The 15,215-nt window shown below is 41.6% G+C and overlaps 1 protein-coding gene across 4 annotated transcripts in view; it reads left to right on the forward strand.

The window, feature by feature from the left end:
- The first annotated feature begins 3,593 nt into the window (after window positions 1-3,593).
- The window catches only part of RCAN3 (RCAN family member 3), a 43,733-nt gene continuing 32,111 nt past the window's right edge, over window positions 3,594-15,215 (forward strand). The window contains exons 1-4 of one of the 4 annotated variants that reach the window (XM_063104582.1): window positions 3,594-3,782; window positions 4,068-4,168; window positions 8,437-8,548; window positions 11,253-11,504. In XM_063104582.1, coding sequence (XP_062960652.1) covers window positions 11,310-11,504 — 195 coding nt within the window. In that variant the 5' untranslated portion in view covers window positions 3,594-3,782; window positions 4,068-4,168; window positions 8,437-8,548; window positions 11,253-11,309. The remainder of the gene's footprint in view (window positions 3,783-4,067; window positions 4,169-8,436; window positions 8,549-11,252; window positions 11,505-15,215) is intronic. The other 3 variants (XM_063104583.1, XM_063104580.1, XM_063104581.1) reach the window with 3 other exon arrangements.

Genomic DNA, 15,215 nt, shown 5'->3' on the forward strand with positions numbered 1-15,215 from the left:
GAATCGATGTCAAGTTCATTCATAACAAGCATTTATTACAAACTGTGTGCCCATCACCTTGCTAGACGCAATGGTAAAGAGGAAGGATGTGGAAGATTCCGTGTTTGTTCTGGAGTTGCTCATGATCTAGTTGATACATACAGAAGGGCAACTCTTCCTCTGTCCACCAGGTAAACATTGGTGTTGTTCTGGATTATGCCCTTTGCCCTTTTGTTGTTCTATTCTACCTGCTCTCTCTGGGTCATCTCATCTGAGCTCATGACTTCAACTAACCACCATGCTTCCCTCCCAAATCACTACGCCTGGTCTGAGCTCACTCCTGGGCTCCCAACGTGTGTCTTCCAAATGCTTTCATCCTCATCTCCTCTCTGTCACTCATAATTGACATGTAATTCATCAGTAAGTTTTGTTAACTTTGCCTTTGAAATATAGCCAGAATCCTACCTTTTTCCACCACTTCCACCTTCGTGGCCTTTGTCTAAAACCACAGTCCTCTCTGGTCTGCATGATCATAATACCTCTTTGAAACCAATATCACAATTTTCTTGTGGCTGCCTGCTCCTTATGCACTTCCCTTTCTTTTGGTAATGGAATTTTCTTTGGTGAATGTAACCATCAGCGTCCCAGCAGATGGTTAATCTAAGGAGAGTTTGGTAAAAGTTACACACAAAAGTGTGGACAGGGTTAAGGGAAACAAGCAAGAATGATGGTATGATACCCTGAGGCTGGCAATGGAAGACAGCCATTATCACCTCTCTAGGGCAGGAGAAGGGAGAATTTACCAGAACAAGGAGAAAGTACCTGTATGAAGACCTCTTGACAGAAGCTTCAGGAAATGTATGTAGCCAACCCGCAGTGACCTAGAAGAGGCCAGTGGAATAATACCCTTGCTTCATCCTCCCCCAACCGTGTGATCTCCTTTTGATGTCCTCTATTGAATGAATTCAACTGTAAGCCACAGAACAAAGGACCTCCTGAAGCAGTCCATGCAGGTTTGCCTCTTGAGGCACAAATCGGGAAGGAAAAGGATGGAGAGTAGATCTGGAGAGACCAACAGAAAATGCAGAAAGTCACCTCTTCCCAATTCTCAGTTCATGAGATGTGAGAGGAGCTGACCTTGCCCCAGCTCTGGAGGTGAGCACATGACCCAGGCCTGGGCTTTCAGAATGTTCCTGCTCCTTCTCAAGAGAGTGGTTTAGTGATGCACAAGTAACCCAAGTCATATCAATGAGATGCAGTCCTGGGACTTTGTGGACAGCACCGGGGGAAAGAAACTCTTTGCTGGTAAAGATCTGATTTGAAGTTGTAAGCAGCCATTCTGCCATCTCATGGGGAAAGGCAGCCTGAGAATGAAAAGTTAACATACAGGAAAATAGAATCAAGAAATGAAAGACTAACTCCCGATGTCACAGTTTAAGCCCCCACATACAACCGTGTCTGAAGCCCTGGACTTTTTGTTATGCAAGTCAACTAATTCCATTTGTTGTCTAACCCAGTTTGGGTGATGTATTATTGCATGCAAACAAAGAGAATCTTGAATAATACTTGTTAATACTTACCCCAAACGTATACCTATTTGACTCTAAATATGCTGTTATTTTTATGGAATGCTTTTCATCTTCTCCACCTAGAAAACTCCTACTCCAGTATTCTCTTAACCGCAAAGCATTCCCTGACCTATCCAGGTGGGATCGCTCCCTCCTTCCTCTGCTTTGTGAGTACTTTGCAAATGTCTCTATTAGCGCACATACACAATTGTACCACACCACTGTCCCCTATCTGTGAACTCAAGTGGCAGATTTGTATGGGCCTTACCCTTGGAAGTGCAATACCCATCAAAGAGTGTAATACTTCAGGGAAACTGAGTTAAACAAGGCTAAACTGGTCTTCTGACTTAGGACCTCTCAGAGCCATTTTTGTGTTAACGTGCATCATGGATCTCCCAGCAGGGGTACGGAATACAGCAGTTTTCAAACTCATAGGATGTAAAAATTCGATTTTTTTGCAGAAGTGGCTGTGTTAGAGAAATTTAGAGAAGAAAAGATTACTGCAGTCTTTAACGGGACCTTAACAAAAGAAGTGGCTCTCAATAAATATTTGTTAAGTGAACGAAATTGAAGAACTTGGTTATGCCAAGATGGGGAGCAGGAGCAGCAGGGTTGCCAGCAGCAGAAAGAGCAGAAGCAGTAAGCAGGAGGCAAGAGGGGGTGATCTATGGGACATATCTCTGATGGTACCGGGGTCAATTGTTAAAGGAGCTGCTAGGGTCATGATCCAACCCCGTTTCCTTAGTTTAAATCTAACAGTGATTAGACGTATTCTACATGCTTTAGAACATCTTTCTGCCCCATGACCCAGGTGCTGAGTGCCTGACAACACAGCTTTCTTGATTTTGACCTTCACTTTGCCTCTGACGGACCGTGAGTGTGTGAATAGAGTTGATTCTCTTCTAACTGCACATCCTTACAGATGGGAGCTGAGACAAGTTCCGTCCCTGCTCTGTGTATCTATTTCCCTCTCCATGAGCTAAGGGAAGAGACACGAGCTCCCTTCCAAGCAGGGTTCAGGTACTTTATAAAAATAGCAGTAGTAATAATAACACGCCTGCCAACACAAGCTCAAGTCCAACCACTGTAACTTCACACAAGTCACTGAACAGCTTAGACCCTTGCTCTTGCCATTTGCAAAATAGGTATAAATATGTCCCATCATCTCCTAGGCCTTCTGAGACATCAAGCACCACTGTGCGTGGAAGTGCTTTGTAAACAAAAAAGAAAGCATTAAAAATGTAAATATTATTATTGTACTTAAGGCATAAGGTGAAGAGTATAAGAGGAGAGAAAAGGGGAGGAAGAGAAAGCAGGAGAGGGAGGAGGGGGGGTGGAGAAAGAGGAGGTGGGGGGAGGGAAAGAGAAAGGAGGGAGAGAGGGGGCGGGGGCGGGGGAGGGGGAGGGGGGAGGGGGAGGAGGCGGGGGCTGTGCAGTACGCTCCCAGGGCTGAGAGTCCTCGGTATAGTCACACACCTGGTGCTACCTACTGCTCGGCTACCTACTAGCCGCCTCTCCCCGGGCAATTAAGGACAAGGGAGCCCCTCCTCATGTATTAAGTAGGGACGATCATATCCGGTTCGCTGTTTACTGTGAGGTTAAATGAGGTAAAGCTCGCAAAGCACTCAGCGCAGTGTACATAGTAACTGGCCCTGAGTAAATGTTAATAATATTCCTATTAACTCTCTTGCGCAGGAAAAGGAAATAAACGATCTCTGGTCACTGTGGAAAACAATAAAGTCGCCGGAGTGCCTGTTGCCCGGGGGACCTAAAGCCCCCGCCTCAGTGCAACAGCCCAAGCTGGTCATAGGCGGGGAGCAAGACCCCGGAAGGAGCGGGCAGAGTGCGCGCGCGCGGTGAGACCCTCGCTCCGCCCCCGCCCCAGCTCCGCCCCCGCCCCGCCGCCGACCTCTGGCGCCTGCGCCGCCGCGCGCGCCCTGCCGGAGGAGGGAGGGGGCCGGAGGGGGCGCGCGCGGGCCGGGAGCGCGCGCGACGCCGACAGCCGCGCTCGGCCCCAGACGCCGCCCGCGTCCCCGCCGAGGCGGCCGCTCCCGCCGGCGTCGAGGGCGTGGCGGCAAGGCTGCGGGCGCCCGGCGCCGCTCGGACTCTGCCCTCTGCCCCCGGCCCCGGCCCCCCGAGGCCCCCTCTCGCCGCCCCCGCGTGGCCCCGTCGTGCCGCCAGGCCTCGCCCTTTCCTCGCCTCCTTGCTTCCGTCCTGCAGCGGCGGGGCGCTCAGGTGAGTCTCCCCTTCGCAGGGTGGGGCCGGCGCCCGGCATCGCAGAGCAGGTGCAGCCAGAGCTGGGGAGAGTGGAGGGCGTGGGGGCACGAAAAGTTAAAAGAAGAAGCCGTCCGGAGAAGCCCGGGAGCGGTGGGCTCTCCTGAGCGGAGTCCCCGGAGACGCTGCTGCGACCTTGCCGCCCGCTCCAGCCCCGCTCGCACCCAGGGTCTTCTCTGGAAGCCTCAACGGTGGTGTCCTGGAAGACGAAGCCAAAAGGGAAAAAATGTTTTCTCTCCTCACCAGCGATTTCTCCCCACCGTCGGTGACCTCTTGCAAAGCCGACAGGCCTAACCTGTCCCGGAAGGCAGGAGAGGTGCAGTCGGCCAAGCAGGGGCGGCCGGAAGGTGGGAGCCCCTCTCTCGTTCTCTGTCGCCCCCCTCTCCCGTGATGCATGCATAACCATTGCATGACTTATTCCCCAACTTCTTCAAACTTGTCTTATCTGCTTTCGTCAGGTGAAGCAATAGTGGTCTATTTCCAGGTTGCTTCGTTCCAGCTTGTGCAAAATCTGATCATCTCCTTTAGGGATTAGGATTCTAGCGTAGGGAGCAGTTCAGATCCGTGTTTCAGAAACAAACTAGGATTAAAGTGATCTTTCAGTGTAGTGTTCAAAGCAAAAAATACTCGTTCCCCTTACTGAAAGCTACCTAGTACACCGCGTTTATGTGAACTTTTCATAGAAGTCTCTGCATTTTATACAAGTCTCTGATGTACTGTTTGGCAAGAGAAGCAATGTGTAGCTGTGGTTACTTATGACTTAATTTATGTAAGACGATTTCATTAGCTTTGGTTCAGTATGTTAAACTGTAAAAACACAGTGTTAAGACTCAAGATCTAGATGTTTGTGCTCACACAAACTCGTTCTTTTTGATGGGGATTTTATATTGGTATTCCAGAAATGTACTGTTGATGCATGAAGACAGAGAAAAGCCTGAAAACTAAGAGCCCATTTCTTTAGCTATGTCATCAGCTTTACATTTTACTGCATTTCTTTCCTAGCCTGGGAGGAGATTTCGGTGCCTTTAGAGGAAACAAGATTTTTCCTACTATTGAAATGTAACATTTGTAAAGCTTTTAAACAAGTAAACATTAGAGTAACAAATGAGAACAAATTTTGTACGATGTTAGAGGAGCTGTTGGTCGAAAGACTTAGGCAAAACATCATGAGAAATAGTGTGACATGGAAACCAGTTAGGCTGAAGCCGGTGAAATAGTGGAAGCTCTGAAGTTCAATACCCTTTGTTACTTAGACCCAAAAAACCATGGAAGATAGGGGTCAGACAGTGATCTCCACCTTTCCCCTAGAATGTAGAGGTTATATTGAGGGGAGATGAATTATTATATACAGCAAAACAGCATCAGTCTTTTATATCTCTACTTCAGTTATTCTTTAAAGCCTATTTTCATGTGTTCGGACAGTTGATTTTTGTTGTTTATTTCTGTTCTCTTTCTCATGCTAACAAATATCACTGTTCCTGGTGGAGCAATTATAACAGAACCAATTCTGTATCTGTGATAACAGGGCATAGGCCATTGCAACATACAAAATATAAAAATCTAGTTTTCACCTATTTTACTTTACTGTTGCACCACATTTTTTACCACAGCTACTGAAAATTCTTCCTAATGGGTGAATGAGGATAAACTAGAAGATACAGGCTTCATGATAGCCATTCAGAACCCACCCCTACAATAATAATCCTGAGTGTTTCTTTAAATTTAGCCAAAATTTATAGTTTAGAAGTTTTAAAAAGGAATTTAGTAATTCAAAGCATCTGTGAGTTTATCCTTTAATTTTATATATGAGAGAGAACAAGTATGGAGAAGCCAAATGACTTTTCCAAGGTTATTCAGCAGGACACTTGTAGAGCTGTAAATGGAGTACTTGTTTGCTTCCTTCCAGTATTGTTCAGAAGCATTTTGAACACATCAAAAAATTTTTAAAAATGCATCTGGCTTAGGTATTAAAATGTTCACCAAGTTGGAAAGCATATTGTTTTGAAATTTTATTTTTAAAAAATCCTGGAGGAGAAGGAATTTACCTTTTCCTGATCAGAACTGAAAATGGAAGATCAATGCAATGTGCTTGACATTTTGCCTTAATGGGTTACTTTTGTCACAAGGCTTGTTGTAGCAGAACAGATGGTCATGCTACTTGGAGTTTTTCCACTCATTTGATGTTTCCATGAAGAAACAATTTGCCAGAAGCCAACCACAGCTACAGTTGTGCTGGAGATGATGCTAAACCCTGATTAGCACAGACCTTTGCTTACAGAAGCTGGAGGATATTGGTTCAGCCCTTTTCTGCTGGGCCGGTCAAGATTTCCCTGGGTCAGTCAACTGAAGGACACCTTAGTCTTGTAATAGTTAAGGGCTAGCTGGTTAGCTCAGTTGGTTGGAGTGCAGTGTTATAACACCAAAGTCAAGGTTTCGGATCCTCTTACCTGCCAGTTGCCAAACAAACAAAAAATAGTTGGACCAGAGGCAGAGTTAGCAACAACTCCAGGAATAACAGCATAGAGCCATGGTTCTTCTGTGATTTTTTTCTTTGCCTTAGTGAAACTGAGTTTACCTTTTAAGCACCAGCTGAGTTACCTCATACGATCTCCTTACATATCTGTCTTTCTGTTCAAATTTAACTGCATTTATGATGCCAGAAAATTATGAAATGCTAGACAATGTTGACTTAAGCTATATCCAAAAAAATTCATGGCTTGTCTTTAGCAAGAGAACCATCATCTGAATGATAATGTCACTGATATTGTATGCATTGCATTATGCCAACATTCTGTTAGGCCCATAAAAAGGCAAAAAAAAGGCTGTGGACCCTTTTGTTTCAGTTAGCTCTCTGTTTTTAAATCTTTGAATGTTTTCATACTGGAGCCATATTAATACCTCTGGTGGGTGCTCTAGAGTTCATTGTTTTGATAAATCTGCTACTGAATAGTTTTCTTGAAATGAAACAAAGTGTTAATTTTATTTTTGTTGCCTTTTTGATGCTTGGAATTAGATCATTTGGAGATGTATTTTTCTCAATTTATTATTTTAATGCCAGTTCCACCAGTGGTTCTGATATTGGGGTCCTTTTATGCCTATGTAAAAATAATTATTGAGTACTGGCTGTATCTATCCAAAGCATTATTCTAAGCACTTTGCATGTATTTTCTCATTTAATCCTAATATCCTTATTGGGTAAGGATTATTATTATCCCCATTTTATAGTTGAGGAAACAGAAATAAGCAAAGTACTTTACCTAACATAGAGTACTGAGGAAGCCAGAGTTTAAATCTAGAAAGTCTGATTATGGAGCCTGAAATTTTCTGGGGTACACTTAAGGACTGTTAAGACCTTGTGGTTATTGTGGTGTTTCAGCAATCTGTCCTTTTTATATACAGTAATGTATAAGTGAAGAAAATATAGCAATACTGTCATCTAAAGATTACTGAAATATCTTGAGACAAAGGCAAATAATTTAACAATAATCTAAAAAATTTGAAGGAAGTATAACCATATAGAACATTACTGGGATCACTGACAAAATTTGAATATAGACTGTGAATTAGATAATAATATTCTATCAATGTTAAATTTACTATTTTTGATAATTGTACTTTGGGTTCTGTAAGAAAATGATCTTTTTCTTACACACTAAAGTATTTGGAATAAAAGGGGTAACTCCATCTTACTTTCAATGGTTCAGAAAAAACACTGTATAAAAATAGAGAGAGAACGATACAGCAAATGAGCAGTTAGTAACTCTGGGTGGAGTCTGTGCAGGAGCTCCTGTACTAGTCTTATAACTTCTGTTTGAAGTTATATCAAAGAAAAGGTACCCAGAATTGAAGGTAGAAAACAGGAAATGAAGGTGTAACATTCTAAGAATTTTTTTTTTAAGTCAGGTGAAGGATTGTTTCCTGTGCTCTATTTTTTTTTTTTTTTTTTTTTCTTTTTAGGAGTTCGAGGAGGGAACTTGAAATGAACAAAAAATCTTATCAAAAATAGGTTGACTTTCTCAAATTTCATAATCTTAGCCATTCAGCACTCCCCAACTTGCCAATCTCCAAAAGATCAGGCACAGTATTTTCCTCACCTCTTTAAAGAGGCTGGGAGGAAGGGAATGGATAAAAACATTGATGCCTCCAAGAGATCTAAAGACAGTCCACTTTTATTTATTATTTAATTTTTTTTTAGTTTTATTTTATTTTGTCAATATGCAATGTGGTTGACTATTGTGGCCCATTACCGAAATCTCCCTTCCTCCTTCCTCTCCCCCCTCCCTCCCAACAGTGTCCTTTCTGTTTGCTTGTTGTATCAACTTCAAGGAATTGTCATTGTTGTGCCTTCTTCCGTCCCCCCCCCCCCCGACCATTGTTTGTGTATTTATTTATTTATTTTTAGCTTCCACAAATAAGTGAATATGTGATATTTCTCTTTAAGACAGGCCACTTTTAGTGATACTGAAAGTTAAATTGGGTGGATTACGTTATCTCCCTGCCTAGACACTCAATGGCATGCTGATATTGACTGGTTTTTATGTCAAAACTCTGTAACCCTACTCTCATGGCAACCCGGCCCACACCTACCTTTCTGACTTGTCTCATGCCACCCCAGCCCTCCAGCCGCGCTGGATCACGTGACCTTTGTGCATGTTGATCTTCTTCCTGCCTTTGTTGGCTTCACCTCCAAGGCACCTCATACTGTTCCTGCTGAAACTGTTCACCCTGTAAGTCTCACCATAACCTCCTTTGGGAACCTGTCTCTAATCCCTTGCAGAACTAAATTTTCCATTGTCCATGCTGATATATCAGTGGGGTAATCACAGTGCTATCTGCTGTTGTTCAGCAATCCTTATTAAGCATATTCTGTGAGCTGGAAACTATGCCAGGGCCTAGGGATTCAAAGGCTCTCACAGTCTGGTAGCTAGGAGTGATTTGTAAACAAATAATCATAATGTAAATATATAACAGAGAAGTAGACTGTGAGAGTCTGCGAGAGCTACAAAGCACTGTGAGAGCTGCAAACTCTATCTGACAAATTAGTCTTGAAGAAAAGATTATAATGAAAGCCAAAATGAGATACCATCCCTTCCCCCCACCCTCCAACCAGGGCCCCATTACAAATTGGAGATTTCTGACACAAGAATCTAATTAAAGGAATAAGTTAACAATGTAGTACCTGTGGGCTACCCAGATAGATATGTTCAATAGAAAGTTAAAAATACAAGCATAGAACTCATGAGAGAGGTTGAGTCTGGGTACATAAATTTGAAAGTAGTCGTGTTGATCAGTGATTTTCAGTGTGAGTAGGCAGGAAAGACCAAGAGGCAGATAAGAGTCTCCTAGGAACGTGGTACTTTTTCCAAAATACCCATTTGCTTCATTGTCCAAGATTCTGCTCTTCCTTCCACCTCAGCTTGGGTGACATCCCTGCTGGCTTAAAAAGCATTGTGTGCAATGAGAGATACACCTGTGTATGAACCTCAGGGAAGCAGGAAAGAACCACTAGTGCTTAGGTAGTTACATGCTCTAGTGTGGATAAAACCACCCAGGAAGAGTAAGATGAAGAAAAAAGGATGGGGATGAAACTTCAAAGAGACTAAATTGTACAGGGGGAGTGGAGAAAGAGGAGCCAGAGAAAAAGACAGAGTTGATGAGGAAGAAGAGCCAGGAAGGACCAAGACTCAGAAGGTGGGGGCGCAGAGAGGTCTGCAAACCAACGGGTGGGCAGCAAGGTCGTGTGCTACAGAGATAGGCTGAGACCTGAAATTAGGTTTCAACCATTAGCAAACCACTGCTATCCATAATGAAGGCAGTTGCAGTCAAAAGGTGGTGGCAGAAGCCCAACTGTACTGAGTTCAGGAGTGACCAGAGTACAGGGAGTGAATGCAGCAAGTATAGATTCTCTTTGCAGGAAGTGGGTAAGAAAGGTGAAGGAGAGACAGGTAGATTGAGGGGAAGGTAGAATCCAAGTGGTGGGGATCTCGAACACGTGTGTTTGCTGAGGAAAAGGAACAGGCAGAGAAGGAGAAATTGAAAATACAGCAGACCATTAATGGAACAAGACCCTTTAGGAGAGTAGAGTGGTGAGCATTGTTGAGGAAGAGAAATTCTTTGATGAGAGCCCCTTGAGGGCAGGGACCGTGTCTTATTCATCCAGGATCCCCAATACCAAGCAATAGACACTCAGAAAATGTTTATAAAAGTGAGTAAAGATTTTACTTCTTAGAATTAGTCTTGATTGATATAGTAGAAAAACAACAACAAAAAAGAAACCCCTATTTTTTTTTTTTTTTTTTTTTTTTTTTGTCTTTTTGTGACTGGCCGCACCGCGCTCAGCCAGTGAGCGCACCAGCCATCCTTATATAGGATCCGAACCCGTGGTGGGAGCGCTTCTGCGCTCCCAGCACTGCACTCTCCCGAGTGCGCCACGGGGTCGGCCCAGAAACCCCTATTTTTATCCTGTAATTACTGTTCTCTAATGTACTCTATATAAACAATATATTTGTGGCCCTTATGCTCTTTGAAATAAAAGGAAAATCACAAATTAGGTAATATCGAGGTAGCAGTACTCAGGATCACCTAACTTTTTGTGCCTGATAGGTATTTCTTAAATTCCGTGTTGGCCTTTTGAAAAATGTTCTGTCTATAGCTCTCTGTCCTGGTGGGTGTGGTGCACAGTTCACTGGAGAGACAGACATGCACATAAACAGTCCGTACAAGACCAGTTCTGTTCCATTATTTAAAGAGGGATGCTGCCAGCTCCAGGTCTTTGGCTTAAAATGAGTGATTTTAAAAAGTTCAGAAAAAGGATATCTTTTTGATTCTCTCCCCTGTTAAGTTTTGCCTACTGTAAATGTTTCTGATATTAACAAAGATTGACTTTGTAGAGAAATTTTGGTTCTGTGTAAATTATCTCTTTGAGAGTATATTAAAAAAACAATTTAGTTAAGAAAGGTAAAGTCAGCTCATCACATATTTCAGGGCGCAGATGGTGAGTGAATCTGTGTGGGTTGTATTCTGCTGTGCCAGTTTCAGTGTTTTAGACCTAAAACCCAAAACAAATATGTGATGGCAGTTCTCGTTCACATTTTTCTTCCTACTGCCTGTAAACTAGTGTACATATTGATATCATCTCATTTTATATTATCCTTTTTTTCTACTTTGACTGGAAGAGTTTTGGCCTTTTTTTTTAAAATGTATCATTGCCAGTGAGATATATTATGTAAAATTTACTAAGCAGATCAAATTCGTATATATAGAATTCATTTATGAGGACTGTAATAAGTTGATTTAAATGCTGATTTATCTTTCCTGGATAAAATTGCTTCATTTAATGAATTACTGTCTTGAGAAACTGATTGATTGGAACATTATTTGGCTTCAAAATTTTATTTTTATCTCTGTGTTGTTTTCTTTTTTTAACTGTAGGTAACTGCTAGACATCCTAGAACTTTAAAGACGGAACAGACCTGATTTGAGGGGATAATGCTAAGGGACACTATGAAATCTTGGAATGATAGCCAGTCAGATCTCTGTAGCAGTGACCAAGAAGAAGAAGAAGAGATGATTTTTGGTGAGAATGAAGATGATTTGGAGGAGATGATGGATTTAAGCGATTTGCCTACCTCCCTTTTTGCTTGCAGTGTTCACGAAGCAGTGTTCGAGGTGCAAGAGCAGAAGGTAGGCACATACCCCACCTTTACCTGCATCTGTAGCATGTTGATATATGTGGATTTGGGGAAACAGAACTTTACTGGGCCTGGACAAATTTATTTACAGAAAGTGCATGTCAACCCTTAGGTGTTGCTATGGCATTTTAATTATATTTTAGGAGCATATCAGTCTGCAACAGGTTGGCAACCTTTGAAAACCAGTTGTGGCTTACCGGTTAGCTCAATTGGATAGTGCGGTACTGATAACACCAGGGTCCGGGGTTTGATCCCCATATTGGCTAGTCACCAATAAATAAATAAAAACTGGCTCTTCTCCACAAATACTTTAAGCACTGGCTTTTAGTGAACTCTGAATCAGATCTTATCAAATCTATTCATTCATTCATTCATTCATTTTTGGAGACTGTAGTTAAAGAAAAGCCTGTGAATTTTAGACTGACTTCCTGTTACTTGGGAGTGCATTCACAAAAGAAGGAATTCAACTTTTTCATGAGGCTAATTACATAAAACCTTTCAGGACTATTTGTGATTTCATTGTAACAGAATTGTTAGTTAACATTTCATGTATTACTCTCTGCAACTTGACTGGGGGGAAATGATTGAGTTTATTTTTTTGAAGTTTCGTTTATCATTTACCCGGAAAGAGAGAGGTTTTGTGTGTGTGCGTGCGTACGTGCACGCGTGTGTGTTTCCATCATGACCTCACAGAAGTCTATAGGTCTTAGGTCTACAAAAGTAAAATATTTCTGCCACTGGTTTACATTTTGTATGTTCTGAGACTTTTTCTTGGAATACTGTCAACAGCCCTTTTATTTTCTGTGCACTCAAAGTATTTTCCTTCCAGTGACTTTCTTGGAGTAGAACTTCAGTATGGTTTGACTCGACACATCCCTGAGTGCCTGCAGTGTGTAAGGCACTGTGCGGTTGCTTCAGGGGATAGAGCACGAATCACACAGTTTCTGACTCACAGGGATTATAGTCCTGTGGTGTGAGTGACAAGTGGTTATGATATAAGATGGAATATTAGTACCTTTAGAAACACTTAAAAGTATGTTAAGTATCAAAGGAGAAAGGATCACAGCCAGTTGGACTACAAAATCTTATGCGGAGATGGCATTGGAGAAGAGCTGTGAGAGTTGGGTAGCATTTTGGCAGGAAGGGAAAGGGAATTTTGGCCAGAGAGAACAGAACGAGCAAAAGAGCTGAACCAGGAGTGTGGGCCACTTGGAGTCGCACGCAGTTCTGTGTGGCTGGCACATGACTGAGATATAGCCAAGATCAAGAAAAATTGGGCCACAAAGGTTTGCAGGTGTAGGGCCATCCTGCGAAGCACCAGGGATGCCAAGTTCCAGAGCTTGCTCTTCTGTAGAAAATAGTCACTAAGGGCTTTTGAACAAAGAAGTGACAATCAGAACCACACATTAGGAGGATCAGTTAACACCATGTAGAGTGCACAGTGGTGGCAGGAGGGACCAGAGCCGGGAGCCAGTTAGGAAACTGGAAGTAAACCTGCCTAAAGTGGACAGACCCCAAAGTAGAGCAAGGGGGAGGGATTACACTTGCCAATTTCAGGGTCGTTTTCATTTACAAATGCTGTTTTCTTTCCCAAATTTACTCGTAACTTAGAAATTATCCTTCCTAGTTTTCTCATACTTTTTAAGAGCTCTAGATTTTTGTGTTACAGATACAGTCACGCATCACTTAACGACAGGGATACATTCTGAGAAATGTGGTGTTAGGCATTTTTGTTGTTGTGTGAACATCATTGAGTGTACTTACACAAGCCTAGGTGTGTAACCTACAATAGACCTCCAGCTCCATTATAAACTTATGACACCACCATCATGTGCAGTCTGTGGTTGACGAAAACGTCATATGTGACTGTAATTAACCTTCCCGTTTACTTGTTGTTGTAAGAAACCACATGTATTACTAGTTTATCTTAAAATTATATTCATAAGAATTCTGTCAAGAAACCTCACCTTTTTCTTTTAAACTGTAGCTTAGGAAATTTGTAACTTGCCAAAGGGGTGAATTCTTGGTTTTCATTTTTAAAACCGTTTGGGGGTTATATTTAACCTAAGTTTATACTGGAAATCGTCTTAGGAGAAATTCTCATAGCAGCAGTTTAGTGGACTTCAGGTTGTGTACAATTCTTAGTGATAATGAATTTTATATAATAGCCTTAACAATAATATCTGAAACTGCAAAATATGTTTGTATTATAAAGCTATATGTAGATCATCAATTGGGTATAAATTGTGGGCAGAATCAAATGTTTCCTTTACATTTTTCCTCTCACTATCAGTGTCTTGTTTTGCCTTAGTTTCTCCTGAAATCACCTATTTATGCAGGTCATCCACATATGTGCAAAACAGAAAACAGAATGCTTCTGATGGATTATAGGCAGAATAATCCTGATTACAGTTACAGTTCTAAAGTATTTTTTTCCTGACTTAAAAAGGTTTTTGCCTTTATAAACTTACAATTGTTGGAACAAGATTTAAAGTTCTTTTGAATGATAGAACACATAACACAGGTCCCATTGTGACGTAAAAGGTAAATCTTCATTTTAGATTGCTGGATTTTGGCTCTACATTTTCATCAGTGTTTCTTTAAAATCCCAATGATGTTTTTTGCAGAAATAGAGAAAGCCATCCTATAATTCATATGGACTCTCGAGGGACCCCAAATAGCCAAAATGACCTTGGGAGGGATAATAAACCATAAGAAAATAAACCATAAGAAAAATAAACTGAGGAAAAGGCTTATCTTTTAATTTATAGTTCCTCAGCAGCAGGGCTGTTAGTTTTATGCACATGCTTAGATAATCAGTAGCTCCATCAGGAGTTCTACAGGAGGTTTTGTACATACTTCATTTTTCTTTAACAGATTTGGATTCGTCCCAGTGTGACTATATTTGCTTGTTTGTTCTTTTTAACCCCAGTTTTTCTTACCATAAGAAAAATTAAACTTGCTTCTGATTTGAACATGAGGAGTTTTCAAAATATATTTTAGGTTTTTATAATGTGAGGAATAGGTCTGTCATCTTCCTGCCTCAGGTCTGTGTGCCTGTGGAAACTCAGTAAATATTAATGCAAAGCAATGTTCTAGATGAGTCTGACTTTATAAAGAAATGCAGTATGGCTTTCGTAATATAGTCCTTTTGCAAAGTACTACCCTTTGTATATAAAACTGTTTCTACTGACATGCTCACCATAGGGCATTTGATTTGAATTGTTTTTCTAATGGTGATTGGCTGGGGTATATTAAGACATCTGTACTTGCTCTCCTAGTCCTGCTTTTTGATCAGTGACACCCAGATCTAATTTGAGTACCCAGTGCAGAGTAATACCTGTTAAATGTTAATAAATGGATTCTGTAAATGGTTGTTGAGGATTACTTGTGTAATGCTGTGATAAAGAAACAAAATTATGAGCCAAGTGAGGTTAAGTAGTACATAGGAGATTTAATCTGAGATTATGATCCCAGATACACTAGCCCAAATTCTTTTGTGGTCTGTGTGATCATACATACTATTTAAATCTTTCTGTCAAGCATTTGATTCTGCACCCTCCATTTAAGAATAGAAAATATTATTTAAGAAAAGCAAATGATATTTGGAAGTTAACTGAAGGAGCTGATCCTCTGGTTTTCAGACTAAATCAGTTTTTGGGTATTCTGACTTGGCCTTCAACCTAGAAGAAGTAAAATTCTT

Source organism: Cynocephalus volans, chromosome 8 (assembly GCF_027409185.1).
Source record: "Cynocephalus volans isolate mCynVol1 chromosome 8, mCynVol1.pri, whole genome shotgun sequence".
Lineage (NCBI taxonomy): Eukaryota > Metazoa > Chordata > Mammalia > Dermoptera > Cynocephalidae > Cynocephalus > Cynocephalus volans.